The sequence below is a fragment of the Rhodamnia argentea genome, chromosome 10 (genome assembly GCF_020921035.1).
Source record: "Rhodamnia argentea isolate NSW1041297 chromosome 10, ASM2092103v1, whole genome shotgun sequence".
NCBI lineage: Eukaryota > Viridiplantae > Streptophyta > Magnoliopsida > Myrtales > Myrtaceae > Rhodamnia > Rhodamnia argentea.
The window spans coordinates 22,550,227-22,562,691 of record NC_063159.1 but is presented as its reverse complement, the minus strand read 5'-3'; the positions used below and the strand labels follow the sequence as shown (position 1 = coordinate 22,562,691).

Sequence of the window (12,465 nt, the reverse complement as noted above, 5' to 3'; positions counted from 1 at the left end):
CCCTCTTCAAAAAATCTGTGTTTCAAGAGTTGCAATTTTTTTTTTTCGTTTTTAAGTGAAAAACTCAGTTGTTTATTAAAGCTTTTGCCCTCTCTCCTCACCGTGAATGTCATAATAAAAAAACATGTTGATCAATTATTGAAACCCCAGCTCACATGTGACACGATGCCACTGAAAAAGAAGAAGAAGAGGCACATATACACCGCATAGTGACAAAAGTTTTGGCCTATGATCATATTTAATTAAGTGCATATCTTAATTACACCCAGGATTAGTGCCATTATTGGCTAAACTCTGAGGCGGCTACAATAATAACAATAATGCCGGTCTATTTGTCGTGTAATATGTGGCAAATCTATAGACTAAGATACCAGCTCAAGAGGACTGAGATTTAGATGAGCATCGAATGATTTTTAATGTCCATGTGAACGGTTTATATCCACAAAGTGCCAAGATCCTCAACTGTGGCGTCCTCTGACTGAGTCAGGAAGTAAAGTAAAAATGAAGACTTTGTCAGAAAAATATGGTTAAACAAGATAAAAGTACTGAAGTTTTAGCATAAAGGGAAACTTTTCTTTGATGAGATTTATCACATAAACTACTGAACATCCTTGACTTCCATGTTGATTCTTAAATGATGGCTTCTCTGATTTCCAAGACATTTATTTCTGATTGGAGCAATTAACTTTTTTCCTTGGTGGTAGATCAAGACATGCATACATGATTTCCCAGAAAAGGAACACAGTTCTCTAAGGAAAAACAAACTTTTGCCATGTACAGTCAATTTGTTCGTTTCCCAGGACACAAACAAAATCTGAATCTCTTCAACTTCAACCCCAAATCATCTTTTTCCCATACCACTTCCCAAATCTCTGTGATTTTACACTCATTTCACAGTCAATCATCTTCGTCAGTAGTACATCACCACTCCGTCATGATCACTCTTGCCCTCATACCATAAGAAGCTGTTGTTATTACTTGAGCAATTACTAGCACTGCTGATGAGCTGCTTGATCTCTTCGAGGCCTGCGTAATCTGAAGGATTTTCAGCGCCCCATGTCTGATCACAGCTTTGTTTCTCTTGGCTCCACCCACCAACGCTTCCAAGCACAAGTCTTTGACCACCATCAACAACCCCAGAACAGAAACTTCTTGGAAAACCCATGGGATGATCATCAGCGCCATTTCCACACAGCGAGAAGTCATAATACTCTCTCTCCTTCCCAAGGCTGCAGATTTGGTTGTTGTTGTTGTTGGTGGTGCTGCTGCTGCTACTCCCATCAGAGGAGCTGCAACAGCTAGCTTCATACTGCCTCATGGAGCCCAAGAAGCTCTCTTGTGGCTGAAGATTAGGGCTTGAAGAGTAATAAGAGACGGACTGTTCAAGGCCTGTGAGGGAGGCGAAGTAGTGGCTGTTGGAGAGGGAGGATTGTGATGGTGGTGACAAGGTTGATGATGGTGGTGGGGTTGGAGAAGAAGAAGAGAGGAGCGGATGAGCATGTGATGTGAAGCTAGTGATGATGGCGTTTTGTTGCGTTCTCTGCTGGTGAGAAGGGTGGTGAGGAAGCAAGGGTAAGCCCGTGAACTTCTTCTTGAGCTTGGTGTTCCAGTAGTTCTTGATGTCGTTGTCGGTTCTGCCTGGTAACTGAGCAGCTATTATCGACCACCTGCATTTAGATTGGTACAATAAATTCAAGGACATTGGAAAAAAAAAGGTGCAGCTCAAGAAGAACATGAACAACAAAATTTGAGCATTTTTTCCTTCACTTTGTGGAGAGTGTCAAACTTGGTTAGCAGAATAAGAAATTTTGGAATCACCCGTAGAAGTCCAAAGAAAAGTTATAAAAGGGATACATTTCTTGAACTTGATCCCAACACATGCGTGCCACTTCGACTTTCTTTTCTTTTTCCCTTGTTTTGCTAAGTTTGACTTTGCCTCCCTAGGTTTTTGAATTCAGGTGGCAAACAAAGAAGATGTTACCTAGGAGCTATGAACAAGAAGATGCAAGTACCTGCTTCCAATTGTAGCATACAGGGTGCAGATAATCTTGTCTTCTTGATCTGAGAACTCTCCATGCTTTATGTTTGGTCTTAGATAGTTCAGCCATCTCAAGCGGCAGCTTTTCCCACATCTCCTAAGGCCTGAGGTTATCAACAAACACAGGCGAAATCATCAATTCAAGAGAATATTGCAAATCCATGGCTTATTAGGTGTATTATAACACACAGAGCAAAAGGCATGATCTGAGACACCTGATCTCTTAAATATCACATGCTTCTTTCTTTTCTCTTAACGAATCTAGTCTAAGGAAAAAGAAGAAAAAAAGTACCAGCTTTTTGAGGGAGAGCAATCCAGTTGCCTCCAGTGCCATGTTTGTCTATGAACTCCTTGAGCTTAGCATCTTCCTCAGGTGACCAGGGCCCTCTCTTCACATTTGCCTTGTCACAGCATGGAGCTCTCCCCATGCTCCTCTCTCTCTCTCTCTCTCTCTCTCTTCCAACTGGTTTTCTTCTAAGTTGGTCTCGATGTTACCTGCTGGGGAGGCTACTTGGTATGCTTTGTGGAAGGCTTCGGTTTGCAGACAGACTTCATATATATTTGCCACAGAGAGAGAGAGGGAGACAGAGAGAGAGAAGGAGAAGAAGGGGGGGAGGGGTGGGGTGGGGGTGTGGGCGGGGGGAAGAGAGAGAGAGCAGAAGTCAAAGAAAGAAAAAACAAATGGGTGTCCTAATTCAATCATACAGAGAGAAGTTTCTTGCTTGTTTTATTGATTAACCAGTAAGAGAACTTTCCGGCAAGTTAAACATAGATTAAAGAAAATCAGCAACAAGGACCGAGTTTGAATCTTATCCTCGGTGTCCCACACAACAAAGAATCCGAAGATGCTCCAGTAAATAGTGGTACATATTTCGGTTTGACAGCGATTGATATTGCGATTTCATAGGCGAGAGGTTTTAATATTTTCCACGCCATAGGTCTGCCGGTAGGCCGATTAATTATGGTTGGAGTTTTTTGACAGATAGCTACTAGAGTCGACCATGGCTAACTTTGAATATTGCATGAATATTTGCTGTCCATTATTGCATAAACAGACATATATTCTAAGATTGGGAGACATATGTACATTGTATTGAAGTAAGTTCGTCCTCGGGTTCGTGTTACCAGAGGGTACTCATTTCTTGGTTTATGTGACGAAACCACCGCTTGTCTGTATCCTAGAACTTGCAAATTAAAGGGTTACTTATATAAAAAAAGAAAGAAAGAAAGAGACAGATGTTTCATCTGTGGACACAAGGGGCATTTTGCAAGAAAAGGGGAATGAATCTTGTCCATACCATTCTAAGTTGAACATGTATTTCTCTTGAAGATGAACCCTCAGATCAGGCTCTGTGTACCTTCAATAACAAAATCCGGTAATTCGTCCCAAGTGGCTTTTTTTAATAATATTTTAATGTCTACATGGCTTGCTTATAAAAAGATGGGGAAAATTACCAAAAAAGTTATAAACCTCTTGCACTTTTGCAATTCAATCATAAACATTTTAATTGTATCAATTGACTTTTAAACATTTTCACGTTTTGCTAATCGAATCCATCCGGTCAATTTTAATTAGAAATTAAGGACATGGATGTCGACCGCCCTACATGACACAGCCGATATTAACATGAACATTTTCTAATAACGTTTTTGGAACTATTTGGAATTTTTATTGTTATTTTCCTTTCCTTTACTTATTTTTGGGATTTTTGGAGTCATGCCCGCCGAGTGTCGACCCTTGCCGGTCATCGTGGGTGCACAAGCCCTAGCCTAGTGACGGGGTGAGGGCTGCAACCCCCTTGCCCAAAGTCGGCAAGAGTTGTCGACCTTCCCTCCAAAAAAAAAAAAAAAAAAAGTAAAGAGAAGTAAAGAAAACACAAGTGTGTGTATATATATATATATATAAAATATTTATATATAACTTCAAATAATTATTAAAATATTTTATGAAAAATTCCAAACTTGTACACTTGCGATAAATTTACCAAAAGCTATTTTTTTTACCACGAAAAATACCAAACCGATACATCTATGACAAATTTATCCTAAATTAATTTTTAACCACCAAAAATCTTAACTGTGTACATCCGTGATAAATTTATCCTATGTTAGTTTTCATTAAATTTTACGATCAGATTCCTGAGTTTGATGATACGTGACAATTGATAGGTGTACCGGTTTGGGTTTTTACCCTCTATTTATCAAAGATGTATCGGTATGAGATTTTTTATGATATTAACCTAATTTAATAAAAATCAATGTAGGGTAAATTTATCACGGGAGTACCAATTTCAAACTTTGGATGGTCAAAAAAATATTTTGGGGATAAATTTATCAAAAGTGTAACAGTTTGGGTATATTGTGGTAAAAAAAATATTTTGGGGGTAAAACAAATTGTCTTGATTTAGGATTTTTTATGAGCAAGAAAATAGTTTGTGGTAAATTTATCATAAATGTATCGGCTTGGGTTTTTAGTGGTATTTATTAAAATATTCACGTTAACAATTTCTGATCCAAATTGATCGGATGGACTCAATTGGCAAAGACATGAAAATGTTTAGGATTCAATATGCAAAATTAAAAAATTTAAGACTGAATTAGTAAAAGTACAATAGATTTAGGACTTTTTTAGTATTGTCCCTAAAAAGAGGAATTCTAACGTGGATGATGACTCAGCTCCTCTTGATAACTCGACATGGTTTCATGTTTAAAACTCTCTCTCTCTCTCTCTCTCTCTCTCTCTCTCTCTCTCTCTCTATGTAGAGGACGAAAGTCACATAATTAGAAGACAAAACCACTACAACATAAATCGAATCTTAAAAGGTTAATACCACGAAAAATCCCAAATTGGTACATCCGTGGTAAATTTACCCCAAACTATTTTTTTTACTATGAAAAATCTCAAACTAGTACACCTATGGTAAATTTATCCCAAACAATTTTTTGACCACGTAAAACCTCAAATTAGTACACATATAACAAATTTACCCCAAATTATCTTTTTACCACAAAAAGTCCTAAACCGATATACGTGTGACAAATTTACCACAAACTAATACACTTGTGACAAATTTTTCCTACGTTAATTTTCGCTAAATTGAGTTAATACAATGAAAAGCCCTAAATTGATACACCTATAAAAAAAACAAAGGGTAAAGACTTGGTACACCCGTCAACTGCTACGTGTCATCTAACATGGCAATTTGACGCTTAAATTGAACAGAAACTAAGAGACGATAGATTTGTCACAAATATACCAGTTTAGAATAAATTTATCATAGGTGTGCCGGTTTAGAGTTTTTTGTGATCAAAAAAATAGTTTGGGGTAAATTTATCATAAATATACCGGTTTGGAGTTTTTTATGGTAAAAAAATAGTTTTTGGTAAATTTTTCACAAGTGCACCAGTTTGAGGTTTTTCGTGATATTAACCCACCTTAAAAGCACGCTTGATTTCGTAAAAAGTTAAATCGGTAGAAGATCTAATATGAGAAGTTTTCAGGATTTTCTGACGGGAAAAAGAAGCAATCCCACATTAAAAAGAAAATACTCAGTTGTGTGAGTAGTAAAATCTGGAAAATGAAGCAGAGGTATCGAGCAAGACTGAAGAAGAAGTGGTATCGTAACGTACCTTTAGGTTGAGGATGGTATTCGGTGGGGGTTATGCTTCAGTGGATTGCGATTCTGAAGGGGAAATAGTAGAAATGGGAAAATGTTGGGAGCGCGAAGCAGAAATTCGATATCTTTACCATGGAAGATTGCCAAGAGGGAGGCCAAGTCCCGAGCCCGTCAACATATCTAGTTGAATCCACCTTCACTCAAATGTTTGAACCAATGAGTTATGGGTCAATTAAGATATATTAACCGTTTCACACTGCATCAATTCTTTGATATAAGACTTCTCTAAGACAACCCACACCTGTATTTAACGAAAAACTTGAGGCAGTGAGGTTGTGTTCTAGTTTTTAGTAGGGGTGAGTAGTTACCAGGTTCCGTCTAAGTTCCACCTAAAAACGTAAAATCTACTCGTCGGAACATGTTCTTTAATTTTTGGAACTTGGAACCTATTCAGTCACAGATTTCAGGGTCAATTTTCGAGTCTACCCAAGTTTCATTTGTATTCTTAATTGGATGATTGCAATAAATCATCACTTTTAATGACTACTACTTGTTGCTACAATCCATCGACAAAGACTTATATTTAGACACACGGATAAATATGAAACATTAACAAAGTAAAAGTCTCTGTCATAAATATTGTTGAAATGGAAGTTGAAACTAGTAGTTTCAGATTACACATTCATCATTGGATGCCATGGAATAATGCATGATTGTGCGAAGAAATATTATCAAGAAAAGTACAGGAACTTGTTACAGGTTCCAAGTCTCATATTTCAGGTTTCATCTACCTAGAACTTAGAACCTACCTGTTGGAACAAGTTTCTTAATTTTTGGAACATGAAACCTACCATGCATACCTTAGAACCTAGAATTAAACTGTTTCCTCACCGATGTGGTTGCAAGTTTCACTTTTAACCCTGGAACCATGCTCACCCCTAATTTTTAGGATTTGAAAAGAGGCTAAATATGGGGCAAATATGTGTTAAAAGATGTCGTTAAGCAACGTCTTTTGTTTAGTCACATATGTATTTTTGATCATATCGATAAGCAACATCGATCGTAAAAAAATATTAGAATATTGCTAGGTTAGATTTGCAGCGTCTCAAATTGGAGATGACAATTAAGTGATCATTTTTCTATTTTTATAAAAGTGGCACTAAATTGATCTCTCGAAAAATTTTGGCACTAAAATAAGATCCGTACAAAAGGTTAGCACTTCTAATGTCCTTTTTCCAATCTTTTTTTTGCAAAAAGATGTCAAAATTGGGGACCACCAATATTTCAATAATGTGATATGAATGTCTATATAATTTATGAAATAACATAACATGAGTAAAGAAAATATATTTTACGATATGACCAAATTAAGATTTTAAGAGATTGGTTAAATTATTCCCTTGAAGCATCAATAAATGCATCATATATTAGCAACCAATAGTTGGAGGCGAAATTTTCACAAGAAGAGGAAGTGAATTTTCTGGGTTTTAAAACAAATCAAAGGATTCTAGTGAAAAAGAAAAATACATTAGGAATTTTTTTAAATTTACAATGTTGAGTGCATTTTTTTTTTTTTTTTTGGTAAGATATCCAACAATCTTTTATGATACATTGTCATGAATGATAAAATATCAATCAACTCTTGTCGGAACAAAGAGATAGACATCAAATGATTAGCAGAAATAAATAGTGCAAATTTCCATAGTAACTGAGATATATTAAATTGAATGACATGGCCTCTAAATCTCTACAAATAGAACCGAGCCCATTTTACTCTCAAGAAAATTCAACACTTGAAATGGAATAGTCTAAGGATATGCTTAACTTTACACAGCAAGCCGACGGTACAAAGGTGAATATTCCGTAAATGTTGAAAAGCTATCAAGAGAGGAGAATTTGCATTCTTACTTTATGCTTTCCGATTTTATCAACTTATATTATTTTCATGCTCGAAAATATGTACTTGTATTGTGATTCAATTACTATTTTAGGAAAAGGACACCACAAGTGCCATAATATATGACACTCACTAATAGTCGAGCACGTACCGGTTTCTTCCGGACTAGTAATGTAGTATTGGTACCCGCTTAGCTCCGAATACGCGCATTGGAGCTCTTCACTTGATGTCCCGGGTCGCTATGTTGTAAAGCGTTGTTTCATTCGGCGGTGGCTTATTTATTTCTAACACCCCCTTACTAGATCAAACAAATAAAGCTCCATTGAATGAATCAACTTCTCCCGCCTTGGTCAATGTTTCGGGAAAAAGCCTATCTCAATGATGGAAGTCACTTTGCAGGCCAAGACCGTAGGAAGAGGGAAGAAGATGGGAGAGGACCTTATTTAGATGAATTGGAGCGCAAGTGGCCCTCTAGAATGGAGTTCGGGCAGTGCTCTCACTTACAGGAAATGAGGGGGCGTCGCAGACTAACCACGATGACATAACTTTTCAATTGATCATTTGAGGGCCATAAATTTTAGAAAATATTCACTTGAATGAAGTCGGAGATTTCCTTGCCACAAATTCAATGTGGTACTAATTTAATATAAATAGTCTGACATGGCATGACGGGGAAATGAAGTTAGCAAAACGATGTTGGTTTGGCTCATTTATCACCCCAATTGATTTGAAGACGCAAACCATAACCCTACCTATTAGAAAGATAACGATGACTAGTTAGCAAAATTCAAATTTATTAGGAGATTGGCTCAAATCAATAAAGAAGGAAGTAATAATTGTATTTTCCTTTCAAATAGATATTTATGTTTGTCCCTAGAGATGTAATCTATCTTATTTAAGGATAATGAAATTCCCCAAGGTGACACGACAATTTGGGGTTTCTCATTGTGGATGTAGGCTTCCAAGGATTCTCTCATTGGTCAACGGAACCACGTGAAATTTTAATCTCCTTTTCGGTGTGTGTGATTTAAAAAAAAACATGGTATTAGAGCCAGGTTCGAGCATGGTGCCTGTCCTATCAAAGTCATCATTGGCCGCTTCATTCTACTTCTAATTTAGATAAGCTCTTGATCGTCTCGTTTATTTTTCTTATAATGGCTGGTTCTTCAGTCTCCATTGATGTTGTTCGATCTACCTCAAATGAGATGAGCAATAGAATGACATCCTTTCTTTCTTATGGAAGAAACTATCTTTCTTGGTCTCGAGCAATTACGATTGCTCGGGGAGGATGATCCAAGTTAGGCTATGTCAATGGTTCAATGAAAGCCCCATCATCCATTGATCCTAAATATTCTGAATGGAAATCTATTGATAACTTGGTCATGTCATGGATCTTCAACTCTATGGATCCTTATATTTACAAAATTTTTGCTGACTCCAAACGGCGGAACCTCTGTTGAAGGCTCTTAAAGACATGTATGGTCATGAAAATAATGCTTCTCAAATTTTCGAGTTGTAACAAGAAATTACTCATGTTTAGCAAGCTTTCAATCAACCATTTACTGAGCATCCGGGAATTCTAAAAAAGAAGTAGGATGAACTTCATTGGTATCGTCCCCCTACTAATTCTATGAACATATACTCCGAAAGAGAGGAGCAAGATCAGGTTTTTCAATTATTAGCCAACATTCAACCTGAATATGAGAATGTCAAAAGACAAATCTTTATGAGTCCCACTTTTCCATCTTTCACTAATGTTTGTGCCATTATCCAATGTGACGAAACTCGATGTCATGTTATGAATCCCAGCTTAAAGTCAGGGGGAGAGATAGTGGAGAGTTCGGCTAATGTTGTTAATTTCAATCCCAATCGCCAAAGTGTTTCAAGTAACGGCAACAATAAATATAATAGTGTGAAAGGAAAATGCACGGGTTGAAATTCCAAATTTGACTGCACTCATTGCAACAAGGATAGTCACACTCAGGATCGTTGTTGGGAATTGTCGCAGCCTAAAATTCGGGGATTCCAGATCAATGGATTATTAGATTAATTAAATGAATTAACTAACCTAATGCAGACTCTCCCAAGCCCTACCGAATACAACTTAGGTTCAATTTCATGCAAAAATTTATTCAATTTGGAGCCGCCACTAATCGCTTTCTTGGTAGGTCAATTAGATATTGAAATAAATTAGCGGGAGAACTATACTTCTACGAATTAGAGATAATGAGTACGAAACTTCATTACATTAATTAGAAAAATTATTGCCCTTGCGGTATCAATTTTCATGAAAAATCCCTTTAGCTTGATGATGTGAATTAAATGATTTTTTGTTTTTGGGGTTTTCTTTTAAGATGCAACACAAATATCCTAAATGACATAACAATGTGAAATAATGACATAGCAAGGTATGCTCTAAACTATATGATATGCGAATGAAGATATATTTTTTTGGATTTTTGAATTAAACTAGAACAAATGAACAATGAAAAAAAATGAATATGCCCATAATATACCTTTTAATTTCGAAAAAAATTTGATTTTTTACCCGCAACGTACTCTTAGATTTGAGTTAGTAAGCGGATATATGTATAGAATAACATCGTCCCATTCTAAGAATGGCAGAACACGAAATTCTATACGAAATTACCGACCCATTCCATCGAGATTGAGGTCATGGCATGTAATTTCATGCGGGCACAATCATACTTTAAGATTAAAGTCAAATATTACCTTTTGTACATTCCGAAGGGTCAAGGCATATAGGGAAGCATATATTATGAGCATATTTATTTATTAATATGCAAAATTTATAACAAAGCAAGACAATCACATAAAATAAACAAACATGACAACTATATGATATGCAATGCAAAGATAATCAATCACCAGACAAGAAGCAAAATCAACCCCTAATGTTTAATTATTTGAAAATCACATGGGGTGGCCGAAACCCATTATGGGGTCCACTTTCCCATCCGCCAAAATTCAATCTTTTTAAATTAGAAAAATATCTCTTAGGATTTTCAAGATATGTTCAGATAATTTCCAAATTAGAAAAAAAAAAAAAAAAGATATCTTTGATGACACCAATGCTTATCCAATAATGTTCAATTTTTAATCAAAGCCAATCCAATTAGGTAATCAATCTAGCAATTTTCGAAAATATAGACGATATAGCCAATTGAATGTTATCTTATCTTATTTAGCCACAATCCACAATTATCCGATTAACTTTTAGGATATGCAAGCTAATTCAAAAGTCGATCAAGATAAGCAAGATAAGCAAAATTAACATCCAAGATTAATGCTCATTTTTTCTCCGTAGGCTTTTAATACTTTGAAACCGTTTCAGTCACAAGTCCTAACTTTTTTGCACAAGTAAACCAGACCCACCTAGTTTGAAAGGCTCAGTAAGAGGCATGTCAAGTTCTGGATTGATTGTTGGCTGACAGATGAACCTCTCTCATGCGAGGCCTTAGTTAATCTCTCCCCACAAGAAAAGCAGACGAGCTAGTATTGAAATGCTATGGTCTTGTGGATTGGGCATTGGACTGACCTCAGACAACTCATTTTCTTCGTTTTTCATAAGCAGTGGGTATATTAAAGCAAGCCACTGAGCTTTTGGGAGTTTAGCAAGAATATCCCCAAGGCATGGCAAGTTCGAAATCAATGGAGTATGCCGAAGATTTGTACTCTTTCAAAAGATATGCAATGCATCCAATTTGATCTTAGAAAAACATGTCGAATAAAAATTCGAGAAATGATATGCTCCAATCAAATTAACCAATTCTCAAAAATATGCATAGAATTTCAACAAATTCATCAATCACATTGAATTCTCAGAAAATCAGAATTTTTATGTGAGAAGGTTTCCAATTTTTGATTTTAGCAAAAACTGTGAACCAAGTCATCTATCAAAGAATAAACAATTTTCAATATGCTATGTCGTAAATTGTTTCAGCCAACTCCAGCTCGAAGCACGGTGCAAAGTGACTGACGACATACATGATTGATTGAAGATTATACATCAAAGCAACATCTAAAAAAGTTTAAACTTTGATAATCAACAAAAGTTCATTCCTTTGATGACGAAAAAGGTTTTTTACTTTTCCAATTTCAATTGCAAATCATACAAATTCAGCAAGATATATGAATATACATATATATATATATATATATATATATATATATGCAAGTTTCCAATAAAACAAGCACCATTTGCAACGAATTGAGCTCCGAATCTGCAAAAATTCTAACACAAGATGAATAGCTATTTTAGACCTTCTATAAAAAATAAAAAAATAATAATAAAAAAACAGGGCTGAATCAACCTTGGAAAAGAGCTGATTTGCGGCTGAATAGCGAGCTAGATAAGCAGTGGAACTCGGACAGCCGATCGGGCTGAGCTACGGACAGCGGGGAATGACGGTTGAGCTTTACGGAGCTATTGGTGATGAGGCGGCTAGGGCGTCGAGGACGAGTTGAGGATGCCAAGGACAAGGTGTCCATAGCGGTAGCGACGCACAGAGGTTGGACGTACTGGGGAAGTCTCGGCCAAGGGTTGATTGCTTGCCGGGAGCTTCCTGCTCTCTCTCTCTCCTTTTTTTCTCTGAAATTTTATGAGCATTAAGTTGTCTATTAAACCCAGGCTTAAGCTTATTATTTATAGAGTGAAGTTTCCTAATCCTAGTAGGAGTAGGATTGACTAATGATCGTAGGATTTAAGAAAGCTAGTTAGAATAGAAATCATTGTCGACCATAGGATTTTCAAGAGTTCGAATCTCTTAGAACTCCTCACAAATTTCGACCAAAGAGGGATAATCATGGGTTGGCCGAAAATCCCATATTCTTGTGGGCTCATCCGCACAAGTTTAAACTCAAATTAGGCTTTATTCGAATTATGGGTTGAT

The 12,465-nt window shown here is 36.4% G+C and overlaps 1 protein-coding gene across 2 annotated transcripts; it reads right to left on the bottom strand.

Moving 5' to 3' along the window:
* Window positions 1-551: 551 nt before the first annotated feature.
* Window positions 552-4,791, bottom strand: LOC115735141 (transcription factor RAX2). 2 transcript variants are annotated; one of them, XM_048271882.1, is made up of 4 exons: window positions 4,753-4,791; window positions 2,331-2,480; window positions 2,013-2,142; window positions 552-1,667 (listed from the first exon to the last, which is right to left on the bottom strand). In XM_048271882.1, the coding sequence occupies exons 2-4, from the start codon at window positions 2,464-2,466 to the stop codon at window positions 911-913; spliced, it is 1,023 nt and encodes a 340-aa protein (XP_048127839.1). In that variant the 5' UTR covers window positions 2,467-2,480; window positions 4,753-4,791; the 3' UTR covers window positions 552-910. The 2 variants fall into 2 exon arrangements, with proteins under 2 accessions (XP_048127839.1, XP_030522106.1); XM_030666246.2 differs by lacking the exon at window positions 4,753-4,791 and having other exon boundaries at window positions 2,331-2,609.
* Between the last annotated feature and the right edge of the window lie 7,674 nt (window positions 4,792-12,465).

Excerpts from the sequence above, each read along its gene's own strand:
- LOC115735141 (XM_048271882.1), bottom strand. The coding sequence starts at position 2,466 with ATGGGGAGAGCTCCATGCTGTGACAAGGCAAATGTGAAGAGAGGGCCC. Across the intron at positions 2,143-2,330 it reads TGCTCTCCCTCAAAAAGCTG|GCCTTAGGAGATGTGGGAAA; the intron begins GTACTTTTTTTC and ends TGATAACCTCAG. Across the intron at positions 1,668-2,012 it reads TATGCTACAATTGGAAGCAG|GTGGTCGATAATAGCTGCTC; the intron begins GTACTTGCATCT and ends ATCTAAATGCAG.